General features: G+C 44.2%; 6 protein-coding genes across 12 annotated transcripts; 3 read left to right on the top strand and 3 right to left on the bottom strand.

Moving 5' to 3' along the window:
- Positions 1-1479: 1479 nt before the first annotated feature.
- LOC9656806 (ATP-dependent RNA helicase DEAH11, chloroplastic) lies at positions 1480-13658 on the bottom strand. Of its 3 annotated transcripts, none has more exons than XM_024661934.1 (4): positions 13524-13658; positions 12962-13470; positions 12152-12894; positions 1480-1752 (listed from the first exon to the last, which is right to left on the bottom strand). In XM_024661934.1, exons 1-4 carry the CDS (start codon positions 13636-13638, stop codon positions 1485-1487), a joined length of 1635 nt encoding a protein of 544 aa, XP_024517702.1. In that variant the 5' UTR covers positions 13639-13658; the 3' UTR covers positions 1480-1484. The 3 variants fall into 3 exon arrangements, with proteins under 3 accessions (XP_024517702.1, XP_002987997.2, XP_002987995.2); XM_002987949.2 differs by lacking the exon at positions 1480-1752 and adding an exon at positions 11813-12090; XM_002987951.2 differs by lacking the exons at positions 12152-12894; positions 12962-13470; positions 13524-13658 and adding exons at positions 1814-2556; positions 2625-3160.
- Positions 6283-8264, top strand: LOC9656075 (pentatricopeptide repeat-containing protein At2g13600). The gene has a single exon (XM_024661933.1). It carries the CDS (start codon positions 6403-6405, stop codon positions 8119-8121), a length of 1719 nt encoding a protein of 572 aa, XP_024517701.1. The 5' UTR covers positions 6283-6402; the 3' UTR covers positions 8122-8264.
- LOC9656074 (stress-response A/B barrel domain-containing protein HS1) lies at positions 11265-11758 on the bottom strand. The gene is made up of 2 exons (XM_002987950.2): positions 11553-11758; positions 11265-11501 (listed from the first exon to the last, which is right to left on the bottom strand). The coding sequence occupies exons 1-2, from the start codon at positions 11696-11698 to the stop codon at positions 11306-11308; spliced, it is 342 nt and encodes a 113-aa protein (XP_002987996.1). The 5' UTR covers positions 11699-11758; the 3' UTR covers positions 11265-11305.
- Positions 13659-13712: 54 nt separating the features above from the next.
- LOC9656073 (anoctamin-like protein Os01g0706700) lies at positions 13713-18231 on the top strand. Its single transcript, XM_002988024.2, has 18 exons — positions 13713-14155; positions 14259-15132; positions 15187-15516; positions 15565-15634; positions 15692-15810; positions 15864-15993; positions 16056-16156; positions 16208-16299; positions 16351-16455; positions 16503-16778; positions 16832-16964; positions 17016-17129; positions 17186-17256; positions 17302-17423; positions 17480-17562; positions 17626-17733; positions 17794-17952; positions 18008-18231. Exons 3-18 carry the CDS (start codon positions 15346-15348, stop codon positions 18104-18106), a joined length of 1953 nt encoding a protein of 650 aa, XP_002988070.1. The 5' UTR covers positions 13713-14155; positions 14259-15132; positions 15187-15345; the 3' UTR covers positions 18107-18231.
- On the bottom strand, positions 18147-21069 carry LOC9656072 (dual specificity protein kinase pyk3). Of its 3 annotated transcripts, none has more exons than XM_024661884.1 (6): positions 20952-21069; positions 20677-20813; positions 18868-20598; positions 18626-18822; positions 18278-18576; positions 18147-18226 (listed from the first exon to the last, which is right to left on the bottom strand). In XM_024661884.1, the coding sequence occupies exons 1-6, from the start codon at positions 21041-21043 to the stop codon at positions 18211-18213; spliced, it is 2472 nt and encodes an 823-aa protein (XP_024517652.1). In that variant the 5' UTR covers positions 21044-21069; the 3' UTR covers positions 18147-18210. The 3 variants fall into 3 exon arrangements, with proteins under 3 accessions (XP_024517652.1, XP_024517653.1, XP_024517654.1); XM_024661885.1 differs by having other exon boundaries at positions 18868-20595; XM_024661886.1 differs by lacking the exons at positions 18147-18226; positions 18278-18576 and having other exon boundaries at positions 18679-18815.
- A 233-nt stretch (positions 21070-21302) lies between these two features.
- LOC112341588 lies at positions 21303-23762 on the top strand. Of its 3 annotated transcripts, none has more exons than XR_002990602.1 (9): positions 21303-21491; positions 21547-21686; positions 21732-21940; positions 21993-22143; positions 22231-22295; positions 22798-22873; positions 22966-23066; positions 23149-23246; positions 23314-23762. XR_002990602.1 is itself a non-coding variant. In XM_024661971.1 (9 exons), exons 1-9 carry the CDS (start codon positions 21417-21419, stop codon positions 23408-23410), a joined length of 990 nt encoding a protein of 329 aa, XP_024517739.1. In that variant the 5' UTR covers positions 21303-21416; the 3' UTR covers positions 23411-23762. The 3 variants fall into 3 exon arrangements, 2 of the variants coding, with proteins under 2 accessions (XP_024517739.1, XP_024517740.1); XM_024661971.1 differs by having other exon boundaries at positions 22988-23066; XM_024661972.1 differs by lacking the exon at positions 23314-23762 and having other exon boundaries at positions 22966-23203.
- The last annotated feature ends 69 nt before the right edge of the window (positions 23763-23831 follow it).

Here is a 23831-nt window from a genome sequence, read left to right as displayed (position 1 = left end):
ATCTCCAGCGTCACCACAAGCTTCCAACACGCTCACAAAGTTAGCGTCGTCGGGCTTGACACCTTCGACGCTCATGAGCTGGAACAGCCGGATTGCCAAATTGGAATGCCCGTTCTGGGCATATGCAGCCATCATGGCATTCCATGTCACCTCGTTTTTGGTCCGCATCGCACCAAACACAGCCTTGGCCTCTCCAATATCTCCACATTTTCCATACATGTCGATTTAGTATTTAGGAATTTCAAATCCAAGTATACATGTTTAATGTTTCAAAATACTCAACTTTGGTTTTGTATTCTGGACCTGATTGTTGGCCTTTTAGATCATGCCTTTAAACGGGAGCATATCTTTCTTTGAAAACCAATAGAATGCATACATGACCTAATGGTCAATATTATCTTAGGAAGAACACAATATTTATTTATCTTTAATAATAAGTTAAATATGTATAATAATAAATAAAGTTGTTTTTATTTATGGAATATGTCAAATTTTTAAGAGTATTTAGTTTATCATGGATTAGTGTTAGATTGCTTTTCAATTTTACTATATATGAAAATTGTATTAGTATCTGATCTAGTATCAAAAATATATTTCTTTCTTGTGCATCTTAGAGAACAGATGCATTACATATTTCTAATATTTTAATAGTTCTTTTATTAATACTTGGAGAATATAAATCCATATCTTGAGTATTACCTTAGCATTTACTAAAATTACATCAATCCTATCAAATATGGTTTTGCCTTCTCCACATTCTATATTGTAAAATATATTTTGGTCATTTTATGAATATGACAATGACTACTCTTAAAGGTGTAAGGAATAATCCTAGAATATTCAGGTATATTTCAGGACATTTCTCAATCAAACGGTTGTGATTTTCCAGTATTATAAATAATCAGAGTTTAAACTTTGAACAAACACTATTTATAATTATACTTTGTCTTTAAAAAAACATACCTCAACTTCATCATGTTTATTAATTTTTCCATACATTCCCAGATAAATAAATAACTTTTTTTACTTTAAACAAGAAATTTTTTTCCTAAATTATAAAAAGTGAACCTTACTGAAATTTAAAATGACTTGGATAATAAATATTTAAAAACATCAATATATTACTCAGACATAAACGTAACCTAAAAATAAAAAATTATATGTATTTGATCAAAGCCTTGGTGGTAAGATCAAAGCCTTGGTGGTAAGATTTCATAATAATACTCTTAACCTTCGGACTGTCACTGATAGACAAAACACATGTTATTTTTTCCAGTGGTGATTAATCTTTCACCTATTCAACATTTCAAGGCTTATCTTTTTCAAAACGTTCTTTTTCGTTCAAGAGGAAAGGACTATGACACTTGCACCAGGCATATCTTCCCAACAATGCTAACTTTGTGAGCATAGTCTTGCTGCTCAAAGTGGATATGTTCAATGTTAACTTACTAGTAAGTTCTTCATATTAGAAATTAAACATTAAATTAGTTTAATGCCAACCTGGAAAAAAACATATCAATAAAACCGTGAGCAAACTTGCAGTTGACTCCATCACGACAGTGCCCGTTGGCAAAGTATCTACAGAGCCGTGTCTTGTAGAACGGGTCATGAATTTCGTCACTGGTGCTTCCATCGTCCGAGAAATCTTCTTCCTCTCCAATAATGTAGTGTTCGTCCCAAAGCTTACAGGTGCACATTTGTATCTTATTCCGGTACTCCATGCCACAAGTATAACAAAACTCGTAGCCACACCTATAGCACCAGAACACCAAGTATCGTACACAAGAAAAAGAACGAGGCAGAAAAACCATACCTGCAAGTCATGTGGTAGCACCCTTCCGAGAGCTCAATCATCCACCTACACTTCTTGCACTGCCTCCAGTTCTGGTTCTCCGCGAGCCTGTAGAGCTTTGCGTCCGCGGCATCTTTTAAGTCGAGAGGCAGCCGCTGGTATGCAGCACAAGTCGAGAATGTATGCCAGGGAACTCGGCAGTCGAGGCAGAAGTATCTGTGGCAAGCTCCACACAACTTCCGGGGGTTGGGGTCGAGGAAAGTCCTTCTATCCATCAAGTCCGAGCAGTTTGGATACGGGCAGTAGACTCTCTCCGCATCAGGGATGCGCTCCTCCTCTATCTTCTTCATGAAAACTTTGAGAGCCGCCTCGGACAGCAGCTTCTTGCACTCGCCCTCGGTGAACTTCTTCGTGCACTCGCCTTGCGGGCAAGCTACCGGGAAAGTCCGCCCGGTTGTCACTGTAGCCTCGACGTGCTGCTTCACGCACGATGAGCAAAACTTGTGAGAGCACTCGGTGAGAGTGTAAATGTCCGCCTCCTGGACGTCCTCGAGGCAAATGACGCAGTGAAACATGAACCTGCTGCTGGAAGCCGTGTTTTGCCTCTGGCTGATCGAGACCGACTTCGCTAGATTGTCTGCTGGCCAGTTCTCTCCGTGGAGCGCAAGGTTAATATCAAACGACTCGAAACTATCGATGAGCCCAATTGCCTTGTCATACTCGGCCTTCATAGCCTTCGTAGAGACGCTCCAATCTCCCTTGATCTAGGAAAGAAAAAGAAACGAAGCGTTTGAATCAGGAAAGTTGGCGAAAGAAGAGAAGAACAACCAACCTGGTTATGGAGAGGGCGAGAGTCCGTGTAAGCAATGATCTTGCGAGCTCCCATGGACTGAGCCGACTTGAGAACGTCAACGAGAGCATAGTACTGCGCGACGTTCTTCCCGGTGGGAGTTGCGACGTATCTCTTGAGCTGGAGGAGCTCGTTTCCACTGGAATCCCTGATCGATCCACCAAGAGCGGCACCAACAATCACACCACCCTCGGACACCGAGTAGCCTTTGAAATAAACCCGGAAGAACGTCCCCGTGATCCCCGACTGGAAGCCATGGCGTCGTTGTGGAGCAGCTGGTCCGCGCTCTCGTTGAGCTCTTTGAGCAGCTTGGCCGCTATCTCGCGATCCTTCTCCTGCTTCTGGAGCGCCTCCAGCTCCATCTCCTGGACGCGAATTGCCAGCGCCGCGTCGTCCTCCACGCCCAGGAGCTTGTTCCTCCATCCAGCTAGGCCGAGCAAGAAACGAGAAACCATCCGCCCAAACACAAACAGAAGCAAGCAATGGAGGACAACTACAACGAGCGCATCGCCCATCGACATTTGGAAGGCAAGGAGTCGGAGGCGCTAGGCGCCACCGCCATCGCCATTCTTTGCTAGGATTCTTCACTGCCAGGCGGTATTCCACTAGTTTCACTTTTCCTGAACAGATTAAAACAAGCCAAAGTATATATTGTTATTACTTTATTTGGTTGAGGAAATGTATAACCTCTTATGCTTTGTTCATATTAAATTGAAATTGAAAATTTAATATAAGAAAATCAAACTCATTACACCATCCACATTCTAGTGCAAGATAGAAAGTTTTAAATATAAACTGTTAAACTTTGGAGTATGAGTAATTATAAGGTTTTAGGGAGGGATCTAGTTAGTAAGTTCTTTAAAATATAAAATATTGGAATTTAGAGCACAATAATATAAGAAAAATTTGGTATTTTTAAACTTTCAACAGCTTTTTCCACCATTCTATAAAGTTTATTAATTTTCTTGTTTTACTTGGTGTTATAGTGGCGTTTTATATGAAGGCATGGATCAAAGTTACTCTAATACTTATTTAGAGAGTGTAAGATGTCATTTGATATTATTTCACATGTCATCAGTAATTACCATGACTTGGTCAAAATTTGATTACAATTTTATAAGAAAGTGTAGAGTTGTTGTAGAAATTTATAATACTTGATCAAAGAGTTAATCACCAATATAGGATGTGGACTTGCACATTTTGTAGGGATTCTTGGTTTTGGTGTGTCTTTTTGTTTTAAAATCTAAGGAACTCTAAAAATTTCAAGAAGAGTATGATTCTATACAAAATAAACTTGATAATTTTTCTAATACCAAATAATAGTGGTGATCTTTGGAAGCTAACTGAGTGAGCACAGTGGCAAGTTATTTTTATGGATTTGGTGTACTATTCAACAAAACCAAATTGCCAACTTAGGAAAGCTTTTACAGATTCTTTATCAAATCTGTGTTTTCTTTACTATGAATCATTTCATATGTTAAAAAGCGTGATGTTAACTTTTATTCATCATTTTAAGTTGAATGAGCCTTAATTGCAAGTCCTTCTTAGTTCATACTTCAACCCTAATCATAAACTTGGGATTTCTAACTCAATTGAAATTATATTTTATGTCCTATAAATTAATTGAAAAGGAGTGAACTTTGTTATTACTTTGTGTGTGGTTTTATAAATTTATAATGATATAGTAATTATTTTGTCCCAATTTCCTTTTTTTCAAAAATCAATTTTTCTAGAATATTGCACAATACATTATTTATTCTTTTCACCAACCAATTAGCTTGTGAATAGTATGATATTGACTATTGATATTTAATCAATAGCTTCCTCATTAGTGTTTTAACTACTTCATTGAATAAATATGAGCTTTGGTCAATAACAATCTCTAACAAGCAACCAAATGCTATACATACATTTTGGACAAAAAAGTTTATCATAACTTCCTTTTACGTTGGTTTTAATTGTTATTGTTTTAACCCATTTAGTAAAGTAGTCTATTACCTTTGAGATAAGGCTTTTTTAATGTGATACCACTATAAGAATTGGAATCTATCCCCCATTTTTCAAATGGTATTGTCAACAAAATTGAATGAAGACCTTCTAGTTGAATTGAGGGATTCTTCTTCCAAATACTTGACAAATATGATATGATCTTTACCATTAATTCATGTTCTAAAATAATGTTAGCTAGAAATTTTGCATTCTTAGCTATATAATTATAGAAGGAGTGTTCACTATATTATCTTTCATAGCAATGCCTCATGATTTCCTTTTGTTCGTTCTGTCTAATTGTTATTTGAAGCATGTTGTCTCGTCCAACTCAATAAAGTTAATCACTTATTAATCTGAATGGTTTTGACTTACATATGATCTTCCTCTTAGCACATTTTCAACCTTTTAGAAAATTCATTGATTTTAAAAACTTATAAATATTTCAATATTTTTCCATATTAACACTTATTGTTAAGACTTCATCATCTTTTTCTTTTGATCTCTTCTTGCTCTAGAAGTATTTTATAATTCAAAGCTTTAGCCAATCTTAAATGTTTTTTTTAAAATTAAACTCAGAGTCATACTTTGCTAAAATTATCATCTATTTGAGGAACTTTTCAACAAAATGTTAGCTTGTTTGCAATTCACTTTAATATAATATTATCAGGGCAACAAAGTAAAACTTAAGTTTTAGAGCTTTAAGCCAAAACAAAACAAAACTCTTGAGTGTAAAACACCAGAGTGGTGCAACATTGGAACAATTCTAAAGCTTTTAGCATCTTGATATTAAAATTAGTACACAAAATAATGCTAAACGAAGGTTAATGCTATTTCAACATAACATAAAAAATATAAGTACTCTACCAACTACTAAACTTGGGATTAAAGCAAATGCAGAACAAAAACAAATACATTTAACAAGAAATTTCAAGTTGGTCAGTTATATCTACTATGCATTTTGAACCCCTAGCAAATCCCTCAATAAACCTTTAATAGTAACTTGCAAGTTCTACAAACCACAGTATCTCTCTTATGTTTGTTAGAGTGAGCATTTAGTATTGCTGTTGCCACAAACAAAAGAGGTGAGACTTCTTAAGAGTGTTATCATGGTGCAGCTGCAAAATATGGTTGGCCAAAATGATATGAGGAGATTGTGCACATGTCTTTTATGTGAGACACATCAGATGAATGATCAGGTGGTTAAGAGTAGAAGAATTATTTTAATGATGTCTGCAGATCATCAAAAGTTGTTTCATATTACAAAGGGAATTGCAAATGGAGAAAGGCAGGATCCTTTTAATGGAAGATCCATGGCACATATGCAGTATTCAAGAGGTTTTCTATCCAATTTTGAAAGACAAATTCGCTGCTCAAGCATGTTGCAGCTTGGAACCTACATACTGTGAGAACTGCCACAGCAAACCAAGGATGCCAGCCGAGTATTTCAGCCACAAGAGCGTCTGCAAGCATATATATATATATAATCATCTTTGCACAAAAATTTATGCAAGCTCGTAGAAACCTTAACGAGGAAGGATTGACCATTGCCTGTTTGAGAATTTGCCACCACAGCTAAATTGTCAAAAGGTTTGTATTGACTTTCACTGCAAGGGATAACATTACATTTGCAGTAAGATCCATCAGAAGCATTAGCTTCTAAGTATTCTATTCAAGAGTAGCAACCGCAGATATGCTTCACCCTGGATGCACAGCTCCTACTAGATTAAAAATATTAAATCAAAACTCTTAATTCAAAAGGGGTAACCGTTGGATGCTATCGAGGAATAGCCTTGTGGATGTTTGTCATGAGAAAACTGAGAAAAGATCATATGAAGCTTTGCTCAGTCAGTGCAAGTCAATCACAACAGGCAGGAAACTCCACCAAAGCCTTCTGGAGGCAGGATATCTTTCTCAATCCGATTCATTCTTTGCCAACCTTCTTATACGCATGTACGGGAAGTGCAACAGCATCAGCGATGCTAAAAACGTCTTCGATTCAATCTCTAAGAGGAACGTTTTCTCCTGGACTATCATGCTTGCCGCATATGCCCAGAACGGGCATATCCGCGAGGCGAGAGATATCTTTGACAAAATGCCCTCGACACTCAAGAATGTTGTTTCATGGAACTCAATGATTTCTGCATACTCTCAAGCTGGGAATTCCAAAGAAGCCTTTTGCATATTCAAGCTCATGGATCAGGAAGGGATTCGACCGAATGAAATTACGCTGATTAGCATTCTGGATGGATTCTCCAGTTGCAATGCCTTAGAACAAGGCAAGAGTGTTCACAAGAGCATTGATTCCACTTTCATTCTTTGTGACGTTCGAGTGGGAACTGCGCTGGTCGACATGTATGGAAAATGTGGAAATATTGGAGAGGCCAAGGCTGTGTTTGATGTGATGCGGACCAAAAACGAGGTGACATGGAATGCCATGATGGCTGCATATGCCCAGAACGGGCATTCCAATTTGGCGATCCGGCTGTTCCAGCTCATGAGCGTCGAAGGTGTCAAGCCCGACGACGCTAACTTTGTGAGCGTGTTGGAAGCTTGTGGTGACGCTGGAGATCTAACGGTTGGTCGACTGATTCACAGTTTTGCTGCTCAAAGTGGATACGATTCAAACCTGATGGTGGCAACTTCGCTGCTAAACATGTACAGTAGATCGAGAGAGTTTGATCGGGCAAGAGAGATTTTTGACAGTGCTGAAAGCAAAGACGTTGTTTTGTGGACTGCTCTGCTGGTCGCATATGTCCAGAGCGGGCATGGCAAGGAAGGGTTTCGAGTTTTCGTTTGCATGGACCTGGAGGGATTTACACTGGACGAGGCTTGTTTCATCAGTGCTCTCGACGCTTGTGGGAGTGTCCTCGCTGTGGACGAAGGAAAACTCGTTCACGCAAGCTTGCTAAGTGACTATAAATATTATCTTAGCACCAAGATCCAAAATGCGCTGGTTCACATGTATGGACAGTGTGGTCATCTCAGAGAAGCGAGAAAGATCTTCGAGGACATGAGATCAAGGGATAAAGTGTCGTGGAATGGGATTCTCACAGCCTATGCCCGCCACGGGCAGATCCACGACACTCTAGACTTGTTCTTGAGAATGAACCTAGAGGGCATACCACCCAATGCAATAACTTTCACAAACGTTCTCTCTGCTTGCAGCCATGCAGGCAAGCTCTCCAGAGCGATGTTTTTCTTGGCTTCCATGCAAGGCGACCATGGAGTTTGCCTCGAGAAAGACCACTACGCGTGTGCCGTCGATCTGCTCGGACGGCTGGGACAGCTCCACGAGGCAGAGGCTTTGACGGACGGGATCTCCAGTGGCATTGGATGGATGGCGTACCTGAGCGCTTGCAAAGCTCACGGGAATGTTGAGGCGGCAGCGAGAGCTGCTGATAGAGTTCTCAAGCTGAATCCAGAGAACTCGGCACCTTATGTCTTGTTCTCGAGCACCCAGGGAGCCAGTAAAACTCTGGAAAGCTTTTAGATTGAAATACTTTGGTCCTAACTTAGCGATGACAAACAACCTCAGAAACTCAAGGCAGAAAAAGTTAATTCCATTAGAATATCCTAGTATACACTACAAAACTTTAAACAAAAATACAAATGTATAAAAACTATATATAATCATTTTGTCTTCTTCATAAAAGATAACTTAAATTGGAAGTATAAATTACTTTATTTATTTAATAACCTTAAATACTTAAGATTTATGGATCTGAGGAAAGATATTACTCTTCTAAGCTGTTACTTTTTGCTTTTACTAAGTTCATGCTTTGGTATGCAGTTATTTCGAGAAAATCCAAATTCCATATTACCTCAAAAGTTTATTTTAGATCTTATTTTGAAAGAAATAAGAAGAATACCTGGTAATCAACCATATTATAGAGAAATGGTTTTAGCAAACATTTTAAAATTTAATAATAGACTATTAGAGGTATCTATAAGATGTGGTCATCTGGATGGTCCATGGTATTCAAATATGATGTGTAGTATATTTCCATCTTGGGGTGTAATGCAACCAGGATTAAGTTTGCGTTATAACTTTGAGAGATTATATAGATTATTGGCTGCTCAAGACATTAGTAATTATGGTACAGTAGAAATAACACATGGAAGATATACCATAAGCTATTCAATTAGTAATGAGGAATTTCAAATCCAAGAGTACATGTTTAATGTTTCAAAATACTCAAGTTTGGCTTTGTATCAAAATGATGATGGTTATTCTGGACCTGATTGTTGGCTTTTTAGATCATGCTTGAAAACTGGACCATATCTTTCTGGAATATCAACATTAAAAACCAACAGAATGCTTATATCACCTAATGGTCAATATTATCTTGTTATGCAAGATGATTGTAATCTTGTACTTTATGAAGGAATAACTCATACTCCAAACTATGCTATATGGTCAACTAAATCATCTAAGCCAAGAGGATGGTCTTGTCACCTTACATTTCATATGAATGGTAACTTGGTTATTTATACATCTATAAATGGAGCATTATGGAATTCAGGTGTGAGATGTAATGGATATTGTTGGCTAACATTAATGGTATGTGTTGAAAATACAGGACAAGTGGCTATAAATGATTATCAAGCTCAAGTTTGCATATGGAGTTCTAAAATGTAGCAATTACAGGTTTTAGTTTTAATTGATATTTTTTATCTTCAATAATAATATAAATAAGTATATTTTATAAATAAATTTGTGTTTATTTATGAGTATTTAGTTTAGCTTGGATTAGTGCCTGTCTTTTCAATTTTACTATATATGAAAATTGTATTAGTATTTGATTTAGTAACAAAAGAATATTTCTTCCTTGTGCATCTTAGCATAGATAATTTTAATAATCTAATATTTTTCTTTTAATACTTAGAGACTTTCCCCATCTATATAAATAATAATATAATACTCTTATTACCTCAATGTTTACTAAAATTATGTTCCATCAGCTCTATAAAATATATTCTACATTGTACAATATGTTTTTGTCATTTTATGAATAATTATATGACAATGAATACTCTTATGAAATGAATAGGGAGCAAACCCTAGGCCAACCTCTTCAAACTTCTTGACAAATTAAGCATAAAAAACTTCCATTAAATTACTCTAAGAAGACTTAGCTTCAGATTAGATTTGATGCAATTCTTCCACCAGAAAAAAGCATAACCTGGCCCGGATAATGGGCAATTTGCAGGTTGTGCCCACCGTCTTCATTTGCAGCAAGTTCATTGGGGGCCTTGCAAGGGTAATGAATATTCTTAAAATATCCAAGTATTTTCTAGGATGTGATTTTTCTATATCATTTGCTTTCTTTAATTCTTTTAAAATCTAGAACTATTATAAATAAGCACCAGTTACACGTATTATTTCTTATTTAAAATTAAATAACTAGAAAAGAAAATTCTATTGTTTTACTTACACATTATTCTCTACATAACTGAAGTCATTAAAAAAATTTATTAAACAAATCTCAACTTTATTCAATTGTTCACTTATATGTTTTACTTGATTTTTTACTTGATTTTTGGTTTGCTTAAGCAAACCTGTAGGACATACCTAGAATATGCTTGAATATTCTACCAGCTAACGGTTGTTATTCATTTAGATTAATCTTGTATTTATAATTTATAAATTTTCCTAAACACTTCCTATTATATTCTTGATATTCAATAAAATTAATCTTGTGTTTAAATACATTATAAACATATTTATAATTATAAACTTTCATTTAATCAACTGGATTAGTAAATAAAAATAACACTACTATTAAGCGCTACCTGCAATGCAAAGCAAATGCTTCTATACTTTCCCTGAAAAATAAAATGTATTTAATCATAGATTTTTGGTGGTAAGAATTCATAATAATATATAACCTTTTGACTCTCTACTTTGGTGATAATCTTTCACCTGAACTTATTGGCAAGGAATAGTTATCTTTCTCAATCCGATTTTGCCAACCTTCTCATGGCATCCATGATATTGTTAAGAACGTCTTTCATTCTCTTTCCAAGAGGAAAGGACTATGACGCTTGCACCAGGCATATCCGCTACCTCCCTAACCTTATGAGCATAGTCGTGTTTGATGCACTGTAAAACTCGTTCACGCAAGCATGCTAAGTGACTATAGATCGTGTCTCAGGACCAGGATCCAAAATGCGTTGCTACCAGTGTGGTCATCTCAGCAACGCAAGAAAGATCTTCAAGGACTTCCAATTATGGGATACAGAGTCGTGGAATACGGCCTATGCTCACCATGGGACACTCTAGACTTGTTCTTGAGAATGACCCTCAAGAGCATACCAACGTTCTCTCGGCTTGCAACCAGGCAAGCTCTCTAAAACAATGTTTTTCTTGGGTTCCATGCAAGGCTACCATGGAGTTTGCCTCGAGAAAGATCACTACGCGTGTGCCGTTGATCTGCTCGGACGGCTGGGACAGCTCTACGAGGGAGAGGCTTTGACGGACGGGATCTCCAGTGGCATTGGATGAATGGCGTACCTGAGCGCTTGCAAAGCTCACGGGAATGTCGAGGCGGCGGCGAGAGCTGCCGATAAAGGTCTCAAGTTGGATCCAGAGAACTCGGCACCTTACGTCTTGTTCTCGAGCACCCAGGGCGCTAGGAAAAACTTGGAAAGCTTTTAGATTGAACAGCTTTGGTTCAGCTGCGATGACAAACAACCTTTGGGTGGAAATCCAAAACGATCACCTTGTCCAGGGCCGGAAGGAGTTTATTTGCGTAGGCCGTGTGCGCGGGATGGACAAGGTACGCATCTCGCCCCTCCGGAGACTCGAAAGTGGAGGTGAAAACATGAGTGAAATCCTGGTGGAGGTTCTCCACGCTCACATCGGTGCCCCTGTCCCAAAAAAGAGGTTGGATGAGAAGGAAAAGAAAGGAAGATACATACCACTCAAAGCCTTTCATCGCTTCAATCGACTGTGGAAGCGCCTCGTAACCAGCAATCAGAGATGCAACCTCTTCTTCCGAGATCTCGGGCTTGAATCTCGCCAGCAATACGTGCTTCAGTACGCTCTTGGGATTTTCCTGCGCCATAGAATGCCTTTCCTCTCCACTAAGCTCCGATATCTAAAAACCTGGCCTTGAGAGTTCCTCCTAAATCTAAAAACCTGGCCTTGACTCACTCCTAGAACTCTATTCTTCTCCAGGACCAAAAAAAAGTATAAAGTTTTTATCTCAGCTCGTGATTACCGTGAGCAAACCTGCAGTTGACTCCATGACGACAGTGCCCGTTGGCGAAGTATCTACAGAGCTGCGTCTTGTAGAACGGGTCGCGAAGATCCATTTCGACGTCACTGCCGCTTCCATCGTCCGAGAACTCTTCTTCCTCTCTAATAATGTAGCGGTCGTCCCAGAGGTTGCAGGTGCACATTTGTATCTTATTCCGGTACTCCATGCCACAGGTATAACAAAACTCGCAGCCACACCTATAGCACCAGAACACCGAGTATCATTCACAAGAAAAAGAACGAGGCAGAAAAATCATACCTGCAAGTCATGTGGTAGCACCCTTCCAAGAGCTCAATCATCCGCCTACACTGCTTGCACTGCCTCCAGTTCTGGTTCTCCGCGAGCCTGTAGAGCTTTGCGTCTGCGGCATCTTTTAAGTCGAGAGGCAGCCGCTGGTATCCAGCACAAGTCGAGAATGTATGCCAGGGAACTCGGCAGTCGAGGCAGAAGTATCTGTGGCAAGCTCCACACAACTTCCGGGGCTTGGGGTCGAGGAAAGTCCTTCTATCCATCAAGTCCGAGCAGTTTGGATACGGGCAATAGACTCTCTCCGCATCAGGGATGCGCTCCTCCTCTATCTTCTTCATGAAAACTTTGAGAGCCACCTCGGACAGCAGCTTCTTGCACTCGCCCTCGGTGAACTTCTTCGTGCACTCGACTTGCGGGCAAGCCACCGGGAAAGTCCGCCCGGTTGTCACTGTAGCCTCGACGTGCTGCTTCACGCACGATGAGCAAAACTTGTGAGAGCACTCGGTGAGAGTGTAAATGTCCGCATCCTGGACGTCCTCGAGGCAAATGACGCAGTGAAACATGGACCTGCTGCTGGAAGCCGTGTTTTGCCTCTGGCTGATCGAGACCGACTTTGCTAGATTGTCTGCTGGCCAGTTCTCTCCGTGGAGGGCAAGGTTGATATCAAACGACTCGAAACTATCGATGAGCCCGATTGCCTTGTCATACTCGGCCTTCATAGCCTTTGTAGAGACGCTCCAATATCCCTTGATCTAGGAAAGAAAAAGAAACGAAGCGTCTGAATCAGGAAAGTTGGCGAAAGAAAAGAAGAACCCCCACCTGGTTATTGAGAGGGCGAGAGTCCGTGTAAGCAATGATCTTGCGAGCTCCCATGGACTGAGCCGACTTGAGAACGTCAACGAGAGCATAGTACTGCGCGACGTTCTTCCCGGTGGGAGTTGCGACGTATCTCTTGAGCTGGAGGAGCTCGTTTCCACTGGAATCCATGATCGATCCACCAAGAGCGGCACCGACGATCACACCACCCTCGGAAACCGAGTAGCCTTTGAAAAAAACCCGGAAGAACGTCCCCGTGATCCCCGACTGGAAAGGCCGCTCGTACAAGTCACCATTCTCCTCCCACTCCCCCTCGTCCATCTCATCGATCTCGCGAGCCATTGCCTCGTCGTGGAGCAGCTGGTCCGCGCTCTCGTTGAGCGCTTTGAGCAGCTTGGCCGCTTTGCCGCGATCCTCCTCCTGCTTCTGGAGCGCCTCCAGCTCCATTTCCTGGACGCGAATTGCCAGCGCCGCGTCGCCCTCCACGCCCAGGAGCTTGCTCCTCCATCCAGCTAGAAACGAGAAACCAGTATCACCATCTGCCAAAATCCGGCCGTCTTCTCACCTTTTCCGCGATCATCCAGCGTGTCAATGCCCATCGATGCCGCCAGCGCCTCGTTCATCTGCATTTGGAAGGCGAGATCGGAGTCGGAGGCGCTGGGCGCCACCGCCATCGCCATTCTCTTTTCTAGGGTTCTTCACTGCCAAGTAAGAAAAAAGAAAGAAAGAAAATGTGAAGAGCCCTAACTGATGGGGCAATCGTGATCCTCCCCTATCCAGGCCAGGGCCACATCAATCCACTGCTCCAGCTCTCCCTGGCGCTGGCGTCCACGATGGGATTCCGCGTCACATTCGTCAGCACCAGGAAGAATCACGGCGCCATTGTGCTATCGCCAGAGGATCGCGGCATCGGCATCCACCTCGCCACGATTCCAGATGAGATGCTGCCGGAGTGAAGCATGCAGGACATCTCGAAATTCATCGCTGCTACCAGGAGGATGGAGGAGCCGTTCGTGGAGCTGATCGTTGGCCCATCGTCGTCTTGCCCGGTGAGCTTCATTGTGTCGGATTCTATCCTCGGATGGGTGGAGGAAGTGGCTAGGAGATTCGCATTCTATCCACTGCCAGTCGCGACGTTTCTATCGGAGCAAGGTATTCCTTTGCACTTGGCTGCTGGAAGGATCCCCATCGATCGAGGTAAGCTCACAACCACAGCAAAGCAAAATTCCATTCCACCAGTTCTTCGCAAGCTTTTCATCCATTGGAAGTTCTTCGTCTCACTCGAACGTTTTCTTGGCAGACACTGTGAAGAGTGACGATGTTGTCTAGATTCCGCGGCTTCCTCCTTTGCATCCCACCGACTTGCCCGACTTCATCAAGAGCTCTTTCGATGACACTGGCTATGACACCGCCATTCTTCGCAACCAGGGGCTCAAAAACGCTGCCTGGATCATCGTCAACTCGTGCGAGGCTCTGGAAGGCAGCGAGATCGCAGCAGCTCGAGAGCAAGGATTTCCTCAGCTGGTTCCAGTAGGTCCTCTACTCCCTGCCGAGTTTTTGGAGGCTGACTCTATCAAATGGGAATCACAGGAGCTCTCTGGGGAGAAGAGGACGTCTGCATGGAGTGGCTAGACAGGCTCGATCCTCTACGTTTCATTTGGGAGCATCTCGAGCATCTCGGTGGCAGAACTGGAAAGTCTCTTCGACGGCTTGGAGAGATCCAAGGAGGCGCGTCGCGAGAGAGCCAACAGGCACGGCCTCGTCGTTCGCTGGGCTCCTCAGCTGTAAGCTCTCCGACATTCGTCGGTCTCAGCGTTCTTGACGCACTGTGGATGGAACTCGACGCTCGAGAGCATCTGTGCGGGCGTCCCAATGATCTGCTGGCCGTGCTTCTTCGAGCAGAGGTTGAACTGCAAGGACATTGTGGACGTCTGGAAAGTTGGGATTCGACTCGATGATCGTGGGAGAGATGGAACCAGGGGTGACAAGTTTCCTGCAAGGGTGGAAGAGGTTGTTTGTGGGATGATCAGGGGTGAGCTGGGATTGCGGACAAGGGAGAAAATCTGGGAGCTTAGAGATGGTTGCAGGAAAGCCTGACGTTTCCACCAGTGTGAAAGTCCAAAGCTCAACTCTTTTATGTTTCTTTGCGATTTCGGATCCATCTTGGGCCCAAGGTATGGATTTGACTTTTCCTTTTCGCGATCTTTGGATGAAAACTTTCGTTGCAGAAGATAGAGTTTGCGGGTTCGCAGCCACCGGGGATATTAAGAAGTTTGCGCTGCCACAGCGTGGAGGCTCTTTACGCTGCCACTTGGCACTGAAATCGCCACCGTCCACGTCCTGCTTATTTGTTCTTGCGCGAGCTCTCAGTGGATCACTTTTGCACTATGGAGTCATCGGATGCAGCACCGCGCTTCGAGATTTGTATCGCGGTCGCGAGCAGCAAGCACAGCCCCGGGTCTGACAACGATGCTGTGGCGAGCTATATCAAGGCGTTGAAGAATAGTGGCCTCGTCGTTGAGATCGAAGAGGGCTTGGATTCGATCAGATTCATCAAGGTAAGTTTTCTTATACGCTTTTGCTTTCGTTTACTTGTGGCTTTTCAGATCGCGGCACCTATCGAGGTTGTTGGTCGCACAGCGGAGAAGCTCAACATCAAGAAATCGACTTACCTTGGTTTGTTTGCCGATCGAACAAAGGCTAAAACTTTTCTCACTTTTATTCTTCCTACAGGATTAGAAGTACCATTTGTTTGGGAGAAGCGAGATGCATTTGTGCGACAAGCAATCAGCAACTCGTTGTTTACCTGGACAGAAAAATACAGTTGCATGGAGTACCTGTTGTATAGTGTGGTATGGCATCGTTTAATGCTTTCTGTTGCGGTTTGACTGGCACTTCTCTCCAGGCTAATGAGAAAGACCATCCTGTGAAGTTCACGGTGGGTGAATCATCGGAGCTAGAGCTAAAACCGGGAGAGAACATGCTTGCAGTGCTCAAGGCTTCTGAAGTTGTTAAGGATGTCTTCGTGCTTCACGGTCTGTTTCTAGCATGCAGTTGTTGCCTTTTTTATTATTTTCTTTCATTTGCTTTTCCTCAGATGAAACCACGCGTAATGAATTGTTGAAAGGTTGGGCAATGAATTTCAAAGGGCTTACGTCGCAACCTGTAGATGCCATCCACGCGTATTTCGGTGCCAAGGTGATTGGCAATTTTGAAAACAAGTGTGTCTTATGATGTTTAGAATTTCAGGTGGCTATATATTTTGCGTTTCTTGGAATGTATACGCAGTGGCTTGTCATTCCGTCTATAGTGGCGGCTTTCTTTTATTACAAGGAATCAAGGTAATCTCGTTTCCCTTCGCATTGCTGTGTTTCACTTAATTTTTGCTGCAGACCATGGGGAACTGCTCTCCCTGTAGCCCTTTCTGTAATGACTGTGGTTTGGTCAGTGCTCTTCTTGCAGTTTTGGAAAAGAAAAAACGCAGCACTGCTTACAAGGTTTGTTTGGGAATTAAACTTGTCTTGGCTTGATAACTCCTGAGCAGGTGGGGAGTTTCTTTAGATCGCAGCGAAGGGCCTGAGGAGGCGGAGAACATAGATTTTGCGGCGGTGACAAACGAGGGCGGGATACAGGCAGGAAGAATCCATGAGATGGATATCAACAAGCTGCAGAAGCAGGCATTTCAGAAGAAGGAATGGCTGGAACAGCTGAAAAGTGCGAGAAATAATGGGATTGTTATTGTGGGAATCATATTCGTTCAACTTCCTTTCGAGCTTGCATACGCACACATGAACAAGATGGCATCATATGAAGTACTAAGGTGATTTTGCTGGTCTCACTGTCTCTTAAGTTTTCTTGACTTCCATCTTGCAGGTATTTTTTAACGGTGATATATCTCTTAGGAATTCAAGTGTTTACCAATCTTGGAGGGAAGATTGCAGTGAAGCTTACCAAGACCGAGCACTATGGTAGCAAAGAGGCTGAATCAGATGGACTCATCTACAAGGTAGGGTGCCATTGTTAAGTTTTTCTTCTTAAAAGCTCTTCTCGTGTACAGGTGTTTGGGATTTATTTCATGCAGTCTTACATCGGCTTGTTTTACCATGCATTGTTTCATCGAGACTTCATTGTGCTACGGCACTTCCTTGTTCAACGACTGATAATCGCCCAGGTATGGCTTCATGATTTAACAAAAAACGTCGTGAAAACAACATTTTTTGTGTACAGATAATGAGCAACATTTCTGAAAATGTGGTACCATGGTTCTCGTATTTGTATGCGAAACATAAAGCTACGAAGTAAGTTTGTTTGTATCTTAGCATTGCGTTTAAACATTCAAGCAGGCATGACGAGGAACATAAAAAATCGGATGACAAGAAAATACGCTCGCCAGTCGAAGAGGAATATTTGAAACCAGAATATAGTTCCAGTGTTGGAGACGATCTGGAAGATGGACTATTTGACGGTACTATTGAAATCTTACTGCCTTGGCTATATACTCACGACCTTAATTCTTTCCAGATTTCCTAGAACTCGCCTTACAGTTCGGCATGGTTACCATGTTTGCTTGCTCGTTTCCCTTGGTCTTCGTTTTTGCTCTCATCGTAAGTCATTTCACTCAAAACACACTCTTTTCATCATAGTTAAGCAAACCTCTTTGCTATCAGAACAATTTGGTGGAGATACGCTCGGACGCAATCAAACTCTTGCTGATGTTTCGAAGGCCCAGACCACGAGAGGCGGCATCCATTGGAGCGTGGCTCCAAATCTTTCAGGTTTGTGTGACCGGAGAAATCACATCTCACTGCTAAATGATATCATATTTGTTGTTGCAGTACATGGGTGTGGTGGCTATCTGTACAAACTGTGCACTGCTGGTGTGCCTATATGACGAAGCTGGCCAATGGAACGTAGAACCGGGGATGGCCGCTATACTCGTGATGGAACACCTCTTGCTACTCGCAAAATTTGGTTTCAAGTGCTTTGTTCCTGAGGTGCGTACTCCACTGGTCATGGAGCTCTCTCGCTCACATTGTTTTAATCTTTCAGGAGCCCGCGTGGGTCAAGGCAAAGCGCGCGAGACGAGCCCGTCTCCAGGAGAAGTACACACTGCAAATCCTGAAAGATGGAAAACATAGAGACTTGTAAAGGACGTGCTTTCGTAGGTTTGAAGTGTGAGCAGCTTACTCTTTATACAATTTGTCACAGTTTTGGAGCTCCTGCGAAATATTGGTACTTCTCTTTCGATCAATTCAATTTGCTCGATTACTGTTCGAAAAGAAGCAAACATGAAAAAGCAAGATCGTTTGCATGGCTTACCCCCACTTTCGAATGTCTAGCAGGAGGAGGACGATATCACGCATTGAAGGACGGTGGGAGACTTCCGGTGCCAAGCACCTCATCCCCAGCTCAAGGTACCAGTTGAGTTTCGCCCTGTGCTCTGGAACCAGCAGCTCCGGATCCACATGCGTTTCTATGAAGTGTTGGACGCCGCGCTTCGTGAAGCTGTTCTTGAGGAGCTGCTTCGCGGCCTGGATTGTCACTAGCCTCAGCATTACCACCCCAAAGCTGTACACATCGCTCTCCGTGGATAGAACTCCGGCTGGATCAGCGTAGTCCTGTCCAAAACGATGAGAAGCTTACAGCTTTGATTTAAAAGCCACGTACCTCGTACTGCGGCGCTTCTAACGACAATGGATACTTGATCTTTCCCTCTGAGTTGTCTCCACTCAAGAACACGGTGATTGGGTGGACGTTGCCATGAACTATCTCGAGTTCATGCAAGTGATAAAGTCCTCTTGCAGCTCCTATAGCAGTATCAATTCTTCGCGTCCAGTCTAGTGAAACACTGTTGTATCTGTGCCCTGGACACAAATCGCGTGACTCCTAGAGAAGTTGAAAACTCTTACCAAAATGGAGGTGCTCAATGAGGCTTCCCTGCGTGATGTACTCGCTCACGGTCGAGAATCGTCCTCCCTCGTTGCAATAGCCGATGAGCTTCAAGATGTTTGGATGGCTGACTCGACAAAAGAAGTTGAGCTCGGCCTCCACAATGCCCGATGGCAAGACTTCCACAGCCACCTCCTCTCCAGTGACCAGTATTCCCCGGTAAGCTGATCCCTCGCTCCATTTGCTCTCGTTTCTCGTCAAGGCCTCTGCGATTTCCGGCTGTGAGAACGTCCTGACTCGAGAGGTCGTTCCAAGTTGGCTGTCAAAGGCTTCGTACCAGAAGCTTCTTCCGCTTAGCACAAGCGATCGTAGACGCTTCAAACGGTCACAGATCTCTCCAAAAGTTGGCCGCTCCTCGGCATTACGGTTCCAGCAGCTCCGGATAAGTGTTGTTAGCTCCTCCGGGCAGTCCACAGGTAGCTGCGGACGCTTATTTTCAGCACAGACCAGTATCGCAAAGTCAATCCTTTCGATGATGTCTTCGAACGGCAGCCTTCCGGTCACCAGGTAACAGCAGATGATTGCAAAGCTGTAAACATCCGCCTTCTTCGAGTACTTTGCCTTCCCGTCCGTGTTCTCAGAGCGGAAGACTTCTGGTGCTCGGTAAATCTTTGTGCCAACTCCAACCGTGGCACTCGCAGCTTGAGACGTAGAGAAGTTCGTTTTGGCCGTGCCAAAGTCCGAGATCTTTGTGAGGATCCCAACTTCCAAGTACTTGACAAGGATGTTACGCGGCTTGAGATCCCTGTGTATGACATTCTTCGAGTGTAAGAAAGCCATCCCTTCCGCTATCTGCAACATAATCGACACTGCCGTGACGAGAGGAACTCCTGCAGCCCCCTTATTCTCGCCTATAAATTTCTCCAGATCCATACTCATCCTTTCCATGATGATTGAGCACTGCTTGCCTTCAACATCACGCGTGAAGCCGATGATGCTGACAACGTTGGGATGCTGTTGCAACGTTACCAAGGCAGTAAACTCCTTCTCGAAGCTGTAATCTCCCGGCCTGAATATTTTCACCGCAACAATTTGATGGAGCCAACCCGCTTCGTAAACCAGTCCGAAAGTGCCAGAGCCGATGAGTTTTCCCAACACCAGTTGCCTGTGGTTGATCTCGAGCTTTCCTCGGTCACCTTCCCAAAGCATGATCCTTTTCAGCTCCTCGTACCCCCTTCGCCGTTTGCTCAGCTTTTCTAGAACGACGTCCTTGTCCAGAGCTGCAGCATTCTCTAGCTCACTGCGTAGACCATCGATATCAGCAACCGAAACCATAGCCATCACTCTGACCTGGTATTTACTGACGTGAGGAAGATCTTCGTCTCCCAGCAGCAAAACACTCACCAGGTGTGTGAGATCCCGGAGCTGCTGGAGCACGAATTTGAATTCTTCCTCGATAAACAGCGTCCTGACCTTCCATCCTTTCCTGCTTCCTGAGGAGCTCGGGATGATCTGCAAACCCGTGTGCATGACACGCAGGAGCTCCTTGATCACCTCGTTGCAGCTGCCTGTGCTCAAGTAGCCAGATCGCTCCCATCCTACCAGGCAGCTTGCAACCGTATGGAACGCGGAGGAAAGAAGCTTGCGCTCGGCCTCCCAGACCCCAGCCCTGGAGCTGCTAGTATCCCGAGCTCGATCACTGATATGAACGACACCTTCTGCAAGGCCACAAACTTGGCCGCGAGAATCTTCTGAAAGGCACCGCAACAAACACGCCATGATGGGTGAGAGATTTTCCATCGCTACTTGCTTGTAAAGACTATAGGTACCTTGAGAGTCTCGGCAAAAGCTTTGTCGTATTCCTTGTGGTTTTGATCCCTGCATTGCTTGCCACGCGCTCCCAGCTTTGGCATGGCTTGGATGGATGGATACAATCATGGGCGATAGCGTCCATGATCGATCCCTCCTGCAAAGAAACAGCGAAATTTTACGTAATCCTCGCAGTCCAAAGAACACGCAGAAATTCTACGCACAAAACAAGAAATCGGTAGAAATTCTACGCGCAAAGCAAATCAATCCAAGAAATCGCTTTCAGGAACAATACCGAGATTTCACGCAGACCTCGTCCCGATCTCGTTGGCGCTCCATCCAGTAGATGAAATGCGAGGGCGAGCGCGACACTAGAATGCACTCCATGGCGCGATCGCTCCATCGCGCTATCGACGCTATGCTCTAAAACCCTAACAAGAACAAATCCCTTTTGGGGGTTTTATTGGGAAGCTTTGAATGAATGGAGGATCAGCCACCGAGCAGGGAGAATGCCGCGTGTTCGCTGCCTGATCCTTCACTTGCACTCGTTGCTCTCTCCAATCCGAGAGCAAATTCGTGCATAAATCTCTCATTCCATCCTCTAGGGCAAAGCTTTCTCGATCGATCGATCAATCCTCCTCGCCCTAGGCGACGCGGCAGAGGTGAGCTCCCCAGCTCCCATCCGCATTGCAATCACCGCTAGCGCCAGGCGAGGCTCCGCCCCATCCAGGCGACCTTTGCATGATCTTGCACGACGACAATGCCGCTGGCGATGCCACCAGGAAGGAAGAAGAATTGGAAGAACAGCACGGCGGCGATCGTCCAAACAGAGAAGGTGAGCTGGTGATGGGAATCGAATTCTTGCTCGTAGTCTCACTGGATCTCATCAGGCAGAGCTCCTGGATCCCATTCATGGCGTAGAGCGACGCGGACGAGATCCTCTCGAAATTCAGCCTCCGGATTTGCTCGCGCAGGATCATGTTCTCCTCGCTCTCGCTAGGGGGGAGCTGGAGATCGCTGGGAGCCTCTGGTAAGCCCGTGATCGCCGAGAGCTCTTCGAACTGATCGCTGCCAGGCATGGACATGTCCACCGAGAGATCAAAGAGCGACGTGTAGATGGAGTCGCCCTCTCCGCCACTCTGGACGACCAGCTCTTCCAGCCCCGAGAGAGTGTCGCTAAGATCATCCGAGCTGGCTGGAGAGTTCCGGCGATCGAGCTCCTGGGCTCCTGGAGGAGGAGCTCCTGGAAGAACTTCCATAGCCGCTACTCCAAAGCCATCAAAGGTGGTAGCCATACTTCCCTGGTGATCGCTCATCCCTGGCGTGGTTTTGGCAGTGAAGAGATCGCGCTGCTGCTCTTGGTGGTGGAAGAACTTTGGGAAGCCATCGTTGGCGAGCAAGGTGGTGAAGGATTGGACATGGAGTGGCTGTGCCTGGACGTTGCCGAGCTCTTCCTCGTCGCCAAAGTACTGGAGCTGGTTAAAGCTGTAAATCATGGTTTGAGCTTCATCTTCCCCTTTCTTTGGAGCTACAGTGCATGGATTTGATGAGCTCTTCCCTCTGGCCGATTTCAGGCGCTGGTGGAGCGTCCGCGCGGCCTTGGACGGAAGAACTGAGCCGCTCGAGGGCGATGCCGCCGGTAAGAAGTTCGTGCGCGTGTTGACGCCCCGGAGCATGCAAGCCGCCTCGTCGTAAGCTCTGGCGGCGTCCTCCGCCGTGTCGAAAGTCCCCAGCCATAGCCGGATCTTCTGCGTCGTGTCTTTGATCTCCGCCACCCAGCGCCCTGACGATCTTTGCCTCACTCCCACGAACTTCTTCTTCCTTCTCCCGCTCGGCCTGCTGCTGCTACCAAGCTTCTCGCTGCTGCTCAGCACTGCCTCTCTTTCCAGTGACTCCGCTTGTGGCTTGAGCCTCCGCTGCTGGTACTTTCGCCTCCCGGTCTCGAGTCTATAGAAGGGGAAGCTCGCGTCTTGATCTTCTCCATCTCCAGCGAAAGATAGCACGCTTTGTTCCGACATCTCAGACTGGAAACTGCGTAAGTTGCTGGAGAATTCTAGCTGGATTCTTAGCTGCTAAGTTTGCATCCTCTTTTTCTTCTCTCCTCTACAAGTAAGAACTCAAGCTCTGTTTGCTTTGTGCAGGATCTGCCCCCATTCCTATGATATATATATATATCCCAGTCTTCTCCGATCCTGGCCGTCCGAACTCTCACCACAGGTATAGTAGATTGCAAATAGAAACTCTTCGTAGCCATTCTATACTGTTTCGATTTTTCTTTGCTTTCGCCTTCGTGCTCTTTTTTAATGCAGGTTGCTTGTGCTGCTCTCACAGAGATGTCATCGACGTATGTCTTCTTGTTACGAAGGAGATTCTTCACACCATTTGGAGCGCAATGCTGTACAGGTCACAGGTATTTCTTTTCGATCCATTTGGTGGTTTATTGCTTGGAAGGGAATTTAGCGAGGCATTTGATCTGCTCTTGTCTCACTTAGGCTGTTCGTGGCTGTAAGTTCGGGGGATTTCGGCACTGTTCCTGGGAGTTTTTTCACTGTTCTTCTCGGCGGAAGCGTTCAACGCTTATACTTTGCAAGTGAGTTGTTGTCGTGTTTTTCTTTGAGAAAGAATGGTTCCGATCAACTCATTCTCGTTGCGACCAGGTCAATCAACACGCTAAGTAGCACCAATCGATCCAGCGTTTGGATTAAGCTCAAGCAATCTAGTAACTCAAGTCCAGTCAAAGCACGCTACCGATAGCTCCAAAGTTTGCAAATGGATGGAGCAAACTCGACCGGGGGCGATTTGGCGTGACTTTGCAGACAAATCTACGGGAAGGGGACGAGCTCTTTGGCATCACTCGCGAGATCTAGAGGCCGACGACGCAAGATTGTCCCCATCAGTTTTCTTGGGATTGTTGGTGGAGAACGACGTCGAGCCTGTTGTGACCGTCGTGATCCAAGCGAGCTTCCAAGCCCGTGATCTAAGCAAGGTTCCAAACTCTTATAACGTGGATCCAAAACTTTGGAGTCCTGGTCTCCAACTCCAAAACAAGGATCAAAGGCTGGACTGGTCAAGGATGGATGTTCTTGCCGTTTTCTCCTTGTTGCTACTCCGAGATTTTCTTACTGCCTGTTTGACCGGACAAAAGGGACCTTTTTTGCTTGGAATGCCTCCACGT

Source organism: Selaginella moellendorffii, unplaced genomic scaffold (assembly GCF_000143415.4).
Source record: "Selaginella moellendorffii unplaced genomic scaffold, v1.0 SELMOscaffold_86, whole genome shotgun sequence".
NCBI lineage: Eukaryota > Viridiplantae > Streptophyta > Lycopodiopsida > Selaginellales > Selaginellaceae > Selaginella > Selaginella moellendorffii.
Note: the sequence above shows the minus strand (reverse complement) of the source record. Positions and strands in the feature narration are given on the sequence as shown.

Coding starts and splice junctions, on each gene's coding strand:
- LOC9656075 (XM_024661933.1), top strand. CDS start 6,403: ATGCTATCGAGGAATAGCCTTGTGGATGTTTGTCATGAGAAAACTGAG.
- LOC9656074 (XM_002987950.2), bottom strand. CDS start 11,698: ATGGCGCAGGAAAATCCCAAGAGCGTACTGAAGCACGTATTGCTGGCG. Junction 11,502..11,552: donor GCGATGAAAGGCTTTGAGTG/GTATGTATCTTC, acceptor TTTTTGGGACAG/GGGCACCGATGTGAGCGTGG.
- LOC9656806 (XM_024661934.1), bottom strand. CDS start 13,638: ATGGCGATGGCGGTGGCGCCCAGCGCCTCCGACTCCGATCTCGCCTTC. Junction 13,471..13,523: donor GCTGGATGATCGCGGAAAAG/GTGAGAAGACGG, acceptor TCTCGTTTCTAG/CTGGATGGAGGAGCAAGCTC. Junction 1,753..12,151: donor TGCTACCACATGACTTGCAG/GTATGATTTTTC, acceptor CTGGTGCTATAG/GTGTGGCTACGAGTTTTGTT.
- LOC9656073 (XM_002988024.2), top strand. CDS start 15,346: ATGGAGTCATCGGATGCAGCACCGCGCTTCGAGATTTGTATCGCGGTC. Junction 15,517..15,564: donor ATTCGATCAGATTCATCAAG/GTAAGTTTTCTT, acceptor GTGGCTTTTCAG/ATCGCGGCACCTATCGAGGT. Junction 17,953..18,007: donor TCAAGTGCTTTGTTCCTGAG/GTGCGTACTCCA, acceptor TTAATCTTTCAG/GAGCCCGCGTGGGTCAAGGC.
- LOC9656072 (XM_024661884.1), bottom strand. CDS start 21,043: ATGGAGTGCATTCTAGTGTCGCGCTCGCCCTCGCATTTCATCTACTGG. Junction 20,599..20,676: donor CTTTTGCCGAGACTCTCAAG/GTACCTATAGTC, acceptor GGTGCCTTTCAG/AAGATTCTCGCGGCCAAGTT. Junction 18,577..18,625: donor TAGAAGCGCCGCAGTACGAG/GTACGTGGCTTT, acceptor CGTTTTGGACAG/GACTACGCTGATCCAGCCGG.
- LOC112341588 (XM_024661971.1), top strand. CDS start 21,417: ATGCCGCTGGCGATGCCACCAGGAAGGAAGAAGAATTGGAAGAACAGC. Junction 21,941..21,992: donor CTACTCCAAAGCCATCAAAG/GTGGTAGCCATA, acceptor TGGTTTTGGCAG/TGAAGAGATCGCGCTGCTGC. Junction 22,296..22,797: donor GCTCGAGGGCGATGCCGCCG/GTAAGAAGTTCG, acceptor TGCTTTGTGCAG/GATCTGCCCCCATTCCTATG.